The 9,166-nt window shown below is 37.8% G+C and overlaps 2 protein-coding genes across 2 annotated transcripts; one reads left to right on the plus strand and one right to left on the minus strand.

The window, feature by feature from the left end:
- Positions 1-415: 415 nt before the first annotated feature.
- Positions 416-5,900, minus strand: LOC113678633 (protein FAM161B). The gene is made up of 4 exons (XM_027195529.2): positions 5,143-5,900; positions 2,784-3,927; positions 1,464-1,670; positions 416-1,253 (listed from the first exon to the last, which is right to left on the minus strand). Exons 1-4 carry the CDS (start codon positions 5,726-5,728, stop codon positions 878-880), a joined length of 2,313 nt encoding a protein of 770 aa, XP_027051330.2. The 5' UTR covers positions 5,729-5,900; the 3' UTR covers positions 416-877.
- A 138-nt stretch (positions 5,901-6,038) lies between these two features.
- Positions 6,039-9,006, plus strand: LOC113678635 (protein cornichon homolog 4). Its single transcript, XM_027195532.2, has 5 exons — positions 6,039-6,142; positions 6,485-6,553; positions 6,886-6,998; positions 7,460-7,600; positions 8,405-9,006. Exons 1-5 carry the CDS (start codon positions 6,071-6,073, stop codon positions 8,451-8,453), a joined length of 444 nt encoding a protein of 147 aa, XP_027051333.1. The 5' UTR covers positions 6,039-6,070; the 3' UTR covers positions 8,454-9,006.
- The last annotated feature ends 160 nt before the right edge of the window (positions 9,007-9,166 follow it).

Here is a 9,166-nt window from a genome sequence, read left to right on the forward strand (position 1 = left end):
AGTCTATATAACTGCACGCAAGTAACGCGTCGTTAATGTCAATAATGACACTTACGCTAAAGCCTCAGAGTCGGCCCGTCGGCGTTGCAGAAAGAGCGTTTCTCCGCTCGTGGAAAAAGATTTGAGAGAAGTCGGGGAAAGGTATGCCGGAGGTCTGGACCCCCTCTGAACTTCTCGGTTCGCGTTGGTCAAAGCCTCATACGTTCCCGCAAGGGAAGAAACGCTTAATAATCCTGCTCATAGGCTACTTACACTGTCCTATTGGAGCTAAAAGCGGGCAGCTAATGATAAATTACTTTCCAAAATTTCGATAAATTTAACTCCCAAATATAAAAATTTCGAAAATTAGTTTCCATTTGATTGACCGAATTACGGTAAGGCCGCTTGTTCGAAAGGCGATTGGGCTAATCCGGAATTGAAATTTTTTGTCAAACTTCATTTTATTTTACCTCACACAATGCAGATACAGCCTTTGTTTCGTTGTTTTTTTTTTTATGTAACCCACGATTGTGCGCCTAATAGACTTTTGTTTTATGCATCCCAGACAAGTTGCTTTTGCGTCATTGCGTCAGTAACACAGTCATAACTGATTGAACCTAACAACGTTGTGTTACTTACAAAGGTTTAACAATACGATATTGTAATTAACAAGCAGAATTTAATTCCAACGAGAAAGATATTAAACTGAGCCATTAGACACGAGTCTGCGTTATGACAACGGTTTCTTTGGATAAACCTAGGGCTGTTGGTCGACCTCTGTTTATCTGTCTTCTGGATTTCATTAATTCAACCTCCAGTAACAGTGGAAAAGAAGGGAGGGGAGAAACGAAGGGCGTACAGCTGTGTCGGATAATCACAACCTTTTCTTTTAGATAGCTTAGATCTCATCTTCTTCTTCCTCTATTTCCTCTTCAACGTCGCTCGTGTCTTCATCCACATTTCCATCATGGCTGTCCCTCGTATATCCTGCTCCTGAAGACCTTCTTGATCCGCTGTAATTAACCTGGGACCCAGTCTCCTCCAACTCATCGTCCGAGTCGACATCTACGATTTTTCCATCCTTAGTAACCAAGTCCCTTACCAGCGCCTCCTCTACGCCTGCGCTACGAAGGATATCCGCATACTTTCGCTCTGCGGCGCGCCTTGCCGTGGCTTGAGATTGCTGCTCAAAGAGCAGGGGTCGTTTATTCACACGGTCGTGCATCTCCTTCAGTTCCCGGTTGTATTCTTCTCTCCGTGCCCGATCACCTTCCCTGTAAGAAATAGATAATGTCATAGAATGAATAACTGTAGTTCCCCGGAGACACTGTACACACGGCTGATGTACGGACCGACAATCGACAGTCAATTCCCTCTAATCGCATAGAAGACGAAATTATATCGGCTATAAAAAGTCTGTGCCTGAGAATTAAGGATACGCAAGAGGGACAAATAAGTTACTCGTCAATAAAAAGGTCACTCACCTGAAACTTTGAACCTTTTCTTTCGCAGCCTTTTTCAATTGCGCACTGTGATCATTCGCCATGACTTTTCGCGTCACTTCCGGTTTTAACATCTTTTGTCGGCGCTGCCTCTGTTGCACCTGTTTTATCTCTTCTTGCTCATTTGCTCTTCTATTTTCTAGGCTCCTGCGGATTGTACTTTCGCGCAACCGCGCAGACTCTGTGATTCTGAAAGAAAATGTTCACGAAGACTTCAATATCAGTATCTGAGCAACTGCGCTCCTACTCAGATACTGACTTTGATCTTAAAACTCTATCAAATCCTTATAGGGGTGATAAGAAGGGCAAATAAAATGTTCACCACAATCCACGAATGTGGATCTTACACCAAGGTTGATACATGCCCGCTAAGTTTCTTTTAGCATTTTTCCCTGTAAAATAATACGTGACGTCCAGTAGTACACAACTACTATTCCATTTTGGCCTTCTTTTAAAATACAAAATAGTGAAGTTATACCTATTAATTTCATAATCGTTTTTTGATTCGAAAGAAAAATGAGCACTTTAAGAGAGACAGAAATTCTACGCTTGCGGCCACGTTAAGGGACAGCTTTGAATTTTAAGCGTGGTGGGCTCTCTTTGACTGTATGCTATGCATTCTGAGATTGTTCGTTGTCCTTTATCCATCAGAGTTCAGATGTACCGCGACGTCATATAGGAATGTTCTCCTTTTTTTCGTTCAACAACGCGCAAAGTTTGGAGAATATGAGAGGGATTTTTCTCTCTTTGCTCACTTTGTTTCGTCTAACAAAGCGCACAGTTTGGAAAAGCCGGATTTTTCCGTTTTGAACAAGTAAGGGCTCCAAAGAAGTGAGACAGGGTCTTATTAAAAGTAAGGAAAAGAAACCGAGTCCTTAGAGGCGTGAAAAACCTCTGAAGAGTGAAATATAGATGGAACAGTCGAGGGTTGCACGACAACTTTGTAATTTAGTTCACTTCACATTTCCTTCTATTGTAAGACAAGAAAGATTCCTTTGTGCGGTGTCATGCAGCAGTTTTTTATCATAGAGGACGCAGAAATGAGATTAGAAATTCGAATGACGTCAAAATATAGTAAGGAACATCAGTGACACACTCAGCTGCGTAGACTATGAGCAACCCCTGATTTTTTTTACCTCGAGCGAAAGACCTCGTCTAAAAGGAAAGATTGTTGGAGGTCAATCTGCCGTGCATCGCATGCCAATTTTTCGCTCTCATCACATTTTGACGTCATCAGTGATCTTTTACTAAAAAAGACGCGTAGTTAGATGGAATCTATTTGTTCAATGGATTTATGCTTACCCAAAAGGAAGTGAATCATGGGGTGTGGATGACCTGGCACTAGAAGGTCTTTCCCTGCTAGCCGAGCGATCCCGGGACGATCTGCCAGTATCCGAGACCTCTTGAGACCTAGAGGACCTCGCCTTCCTTGTCGTGGATAGACGCGCTGTTCTAAGATTGAATGGCTCTACAACTGTAGGTTCCAGCTCCTTTTTCTTATTCCTCATCTCTTTTTCAAACTGTCTATGAAGCGCATCGAACTCAGGCACGTCCGGGTTAATTTGCGGTCGAAATTTGTGGTCTTTGGTCATAAAAGCGTTTTTATTGCCTTCTTTGTTCAGCTTACTGCGGAATTGACCAAGCGTGTATTCTTCCCCTCTCGCTTCCATATTTGGAGGGAGACGTGACACAGCTAGCATTTCCTGCGCTCGCATGCGTATGCGAATTGCTCTGTACTCCTCTTTTTCGGCAATCCTATCTGCAAGAGTCAGATCAAACAAATGATCAGGAAATGGGTTAGCTTTAAACTTCTTTTTTTCATCAATTTTGTTCTCGAGTTCCGCGAGATTGCTTAAAGATTTGGTCCGACGCATTTGTTTCTTCTCCTCTTCGCGCTTCGTGAATTTGAACGGTTTTTCAGTTGATTTGAGGATCGCTTTGCTTAGTTCTTGTACGTGATATCTTCTCAGTTCATTCTGCCGGGTAATCTCATCGTAAAGTGGCAGAAACGTCGTAGCGGGAACAGGCTGCGCGCGGAATTTCTTATGCAACTCAGCTTCCTCTTTTTCTTTCTTCTTCTTCAAATCTTCCTGAAGAATCATTTGTGATCTGGTCATGTTTTTCGCCTTTTTCTTAGCTTCTCTCGTCGTCATTGTAAATGGTTTAGGAATGGTGATCTGCGGGGTCCACTCTTTCTTTTTCGCATTTCTTTCGCGCGGTGGGCTGGCCTCAGGTGGGTAATCATAAACTGAGAAATCTTCCCACATGTTCTCGACCACATCCAGGGCGGACGATCTCTGCGGATACATCTCCTTGTACAGGACTTTGTGATCTTCTGATCGACTCCTGGTAGCATCTCTGTCCTCATCCTCCCAGTATTCTCCATCTAAAGGATCACTGAAAGATCTTCTTCGTGAAGCTTGCAGTTCCTCTACAGATGAGTCTCCTGCAGAAAAAAAAATCAAAAAGTTAAAAATAGTACTTTTGGGAGAAAACGGCTCGATCTTAAAAACAGATCTCTATCAAGACCTAAGAAATACTTCCCTCAAGCTAATTTATCTTTTAAATTCTTAGGACCCCTTTGCCTAATAATGTTTTGATATTGTAAGGGGAAGTTGTAAGTGACTTATCTCTAGGATTGAGTGATATGAATGACTTAAAGTGAGCTTTGCCATCCTGAAAAACTTGATAAAGAAAGTATCCATGACTTATGCATAAGCTTCTAGAAAATTTTTCCTTCTCCAGTTTGAAGGTTTGGTGTTTTCATGGCAGTTACCATATTCACTCAATATTTAACTCAATATTTACTCAATACTGCCACATCAAGGAGTGGTTTGCTTATTTGGGGAATGCAAATGAAGTGCAAGTAATGGTTTTTCTCATCTAAAACAGCCTTAATTTTATTTTCCTGGGCCTGGGCCCAGATGTCCAAAGATTGATTAATGCTAACCCAGGGTTAAATTCTCATTCAGTTTTCTTTATTCCTATTTTCTAAAGCTGTTATTGGGATAATTTTCTCTATTCTCTTCAGAGCATCCAATCATCAAATTATAGAAAAAACGAGTTATGGTGAATTTTCTTTTCAAGCTTTCAGATCTGAAATCAGATTTCACTCTAACCCTGGTTTATCTCAAACCAGCTATGAACAACCCAGCCCTGGACAACAGTGTCCTACAGTGTCCTACAGTTTATAGAAGCTACACTTCCAGTCTATTCCAGTTAACTCCTCAACTCTAGTTCCAGAGCAATGAGACACATTGAGATCTTGGAACAATAAAGAAAAACAGTTCAAGGCACAAGCCCACTTTCCTCCAAAATCCAAACATGACCTGCACACATTGTTATTATGGTCAAAGAGAGGTGTTGGAACAAGCAAGAACTTTTTCTGGATGACTCAAGAGAATCTACACAAACATTACCACCCTTTTTTTTTTTAAAGAATATATGTTTGACTTGATGTTCAATGCTCTTATGTTTGACAGTTTGGTAAAAGTGCTAAGTCATCATCATTATCATTACAACCATTGTCATTATCATTTCATTATCATTATTATCATTATAATAATAAATTATTACTATAGTTATAGAAATTATTTGTATAATAATAATAATAATTATTATTATTATTATTATCATCAATAATGATGCATAATATTCTTACCTTCATTTTCCTTATCCTCTTTTGTTCTATGTTCTCTGATTGACATGTCCCTGATGCAATCTTCTGGTCTGACTGAAATTGCAGTGCCTTCCTTTTCATCGTTTTCTTCCACTCTTAGAAAGGGATTATAATCACGCAAAGGGAAGTGTTCTTGGACTCTAGAATCATCAAAATCTCTTACAGCTATTTTCGTCTTGGAGTCTAGTTCAAACCCGTGGTCGCGTTTGTCCTTTTCGGAATAATAAAGCTTTTCCAGCGCTTTTAGACTTTTCTTGTGTTCATTCTTCAGCGCTAATAGATGTTCATAGAAGTTCTCCTCGTCAACACCGTCAAGCTCACGAAGAGAATGCGACAAAGACTCTCTGACCGACACCTTGGTTTTGTGGCCTTGGTGATGCTTTTTGTGTCTACGAGAAGATGGCAGTTTTCTTTCACTAAAATCGGATAATCCATCATTCTCAAGTGGTTCTGCTTCTAAGGAACTTCTTGCTCTTTCGTTTTCAGTTGCTGGTTTATTTGTTCTGGGATGTCTGGGCGCTGTATAACACAGATTTTTTATAACGGTCGTTCCATGGTTCGACGCCATATTGAATACTGAGTTCGTAACAGCAGGCTTTATGTTTTGTCTTGACAACGAAGACAAATTTCATACGCAGTATGGTACGGTAGTCAAAAGCTATCAAATTAAATTATATTCGATAATTTGTCAGAAATGGATCGTCAGATTTTACAAAATAATATTTATACCCCTATTAAGGCTATATTATTTATTAGTTTATTGAGTTTATGAAAAATTCCATACCTGCTTGTACAATACAAAAACTCTGCCACATCCCTCTCCACTGAGTATAAGATATGCGATTCAGCCTCGTTTCTTTGTTGTTGTTCCCAGTTCCTTCTCGTTGTAGCTCGGTCTGAAAAATTCAAGATGTCTGAAGCAGCGTTGTATATATTTGGCCTGATCGATGGAGCTGCGTTACTATTTTTAACCGTTTATTTTGTATCCTTCAACTGATCTTACATAATAATAGGTACATTATTTTGGACGTCACTCTCTCTGAAAAGTTAGTTTGTACAACTATATTTGTTAGTTGTCATATGCATGCCATTTGTAGCGATATCTCATTCTGTTGAGTTAAGATTCCCGGCTTAATTCAGTGCCATCAGCATTAATTCAGTTCTGCTACAAAGGCATAACCTTGAACATGACTTAATTATCCTCATAAATGTATCATTTAATAATTCGCTTATTACCGTTTAGTTTGCACTTAAGCTCGAATCGTAATTCTATGTTTTACATTGTCGAGATTTTTTTGTTAACTTGAGTTTTTGCATAATCAAGATCATTAACTTATCGGATCTGGAATGCGACTACATCAACGCCACTACATGTTGCAGGAGACTTAACATGGTAAGTGTCATATTGAGATAAAGAAACCTAAAAACTTGTTCCAAATTCAAACAGAGATGACTTGAAAACACGAAACGTCTATAACCACACCCGGTAGTTAAATAACGGCGTAACACCCCAATAATTTAAAATTAGGATACAAAATTAAGACTTTAGATGGTTATGACGATACCTTAATACATCTAAAACGATTGCTACAAATCAATTGTTACCACTACAACTAATAAGTTAAGTTATATGTTCCCATCGTTTTGTTAATTTGAGAAATCTATAAATTATTTACCAACAAAAATCAAAATTCACATGCATATTTTTCTAATTTGTTTTTTCAGTGGATTCTTCCAGAAATAGTTGCACATGGAGTCATAACAGTATTGTTACTTGTACATTTTCAGTGGATATTTTTCTTGTTTAATGCTCCTCTATTAGGGTGGCTTGTGTACAGGTGGGTTTTTCTGAGCACCAAGAAAAGAGTTCACCCCTCTTATTTTTACAGGGTGTAGGATTTTCTCTATTTAGCATTTTAAGAAGGATTTCAAGCCTGGAAAAATGTTTGAAAAGTTGATATTTGGTGGGAATATTCTTGATGTGACTTCCAGGAGAAGGATATATGCTGCAATATTTTGTAGTGGACAGGTTAGCAAGAAGTGCTTATTCTGTCCCCTAGAGGGTCAGGGCTTATAGATCTCAACCCCCCCCCCTTTGAATTTACCCAGAAATTTCAGCTCTAAAGAAGAACGTTAGAGGCAAAGAGTATGGTAAGTAATGGCAACATGCAAATGAAATCATGAGGGGAAATTCTAAGATTGCCAAGATTGTAATGTTATGTTGCCTGCATGAACAAACCTGGATTATATAAAGTTTGCCTTGTAAACTTGCAAACTAATATCTTGTCTCTCACTTCAGATTTGTTAACAAGCCAACTGGTAATGTTGGTGTATATGACCCAGCAGAGATCCACAACAGGCATGAACTTAAAGGATTTATTAAAGAAGCTATGATCAAACTTGGATTTCATCTCTTATTCTTTTTTTTGTATCTTTATAGGTAAGTTTCAGTTTTTTTCCATAAGGATAATTGTTTTCCCAAAACATTAACATGAATATAAACCAGTAGTTTCAAATTGTTTCAAAGTAGGCATCAGACTCTGAAATTGAAGGTGATTGTGAAATGTTCATTAACTCTTTAACTCCCAGAAGTGATTAACATGTACCTTCTCCCTACAATATTCATACATTATCCAGCAAACAGGTAATGAGAATACTCAAACTTATCAGGTACAACATATTGTCTCAATTAAACAACAAATTCTTGTAACCAATTTACAAGGAAATGTGTAGCAGCTAGAGGGGAGAATTAACAATCAGATCTTGAGAGTTAAAGGGTTAAAGGCCTAAAGGTAATTATTTTGACCAGAGTAACCAACAACATGTTTTGAAATCCCTCATTATTTAAACAGCCTTTATTTGAAAACATATCTTATCTCGAAGATTCTCTGTAAGTTGAGTTGTTTGTAAAAGTGTTGTCTTCTTGAAAAAAGACAGTTAGCTTCTAATGCTCTTTAAGGAAATATATCTGGGTGTTAAAGATGTGGGTAAAGCTAGGCTATGAGTTGGATTTTATTTTCTTTTTCTCCTCAAATCAATAAAATCCTGCTTATCTTGACTTCTGCCTCGTTTGTGTTTTTCGGTCCCAGAAAGATAGTTGAATACACCATTTTCATCATCACTGTACTTTAAGGGTTTGGATTTGTTTGGCAAATGAACTTATTGGTTTGAATCCCTTGGTAGTAAAACTCTATTGGATGCATTGTACTGAATGAAATATTTTAATTTTCTTTTCTGTTTATAGTATGATATCTGCTCTGTTGAATGAAGATACAAAAAAGGAGACAAGTTGAATTATGGTAGTTATTTTTGGTACTTACCATCCAAAAATTTTGCAAGTTTCAGCCTCCAGATAAAATGAACTTGGTGAATTTGTAAAAACAAAGTTTAGCAAAAGTAGTGGTTTGCTCTATTTTTTTTTTAATTAAATATTAATTTGTAGTGTTGTAACTGTTAAACTGCTGTTGCAACTGCTAACTTCTATTCTATATCTTGACATTTTGTGGTGTTTAATTTTCAACATTGTGGTTAACAAAATGATTGAGTCCCAAGGTACAAAATTTATGTTTTCCATTTTGATACCAAATAATTTCTAAAGAATTACCTCTGTTGCCAAATGTTAAGTATTGTTTGAAAAGAGGAAATGGCTCAGGAGGGTTTGTTGTTTGGAAATCAGATTGCTTTTAAATACAAAACATATTATCTTCAGAATTACACATATTTATTTGACATTTTTGTACTAACTTGAAGTTTTTCATAGTGAATTGTTGTTTTTGTTAGAACATTCTTTGTAATTCAATTGTAATTAAAGGTATTTTATCTCTTAAATATACAAGTTTTGCCTTGTGGGATTTGTTTGATGTGTTACTTTGGGTAGCATGGACAATACAAAGCATGGTTTGAACAAAATTTTCACTATTAAAGGGTCAGAGAAACTGGTCTCCCATTCATGCACTTGTTACTTGGTGGAAAAAATTTCTTCTCCCATGAATTTCAAAGACTATGC

The sequence above is a fragment of the Pocillopora damicornis genome, chromosome 7 (assembly GCF_964200805.1).
Source record: "Pocillopora damicornis chromosome 7, jaPocDami1.2, whole genome shotgun sequence".
Classification (NCBI taxonomy): domain Eukaryota; kingdom Metazoa; phylum Cnidaria; class Anthozoa; order Scleractinia; family Pocilloporidae; genus Pocillopora; species Pocillopora damicornis.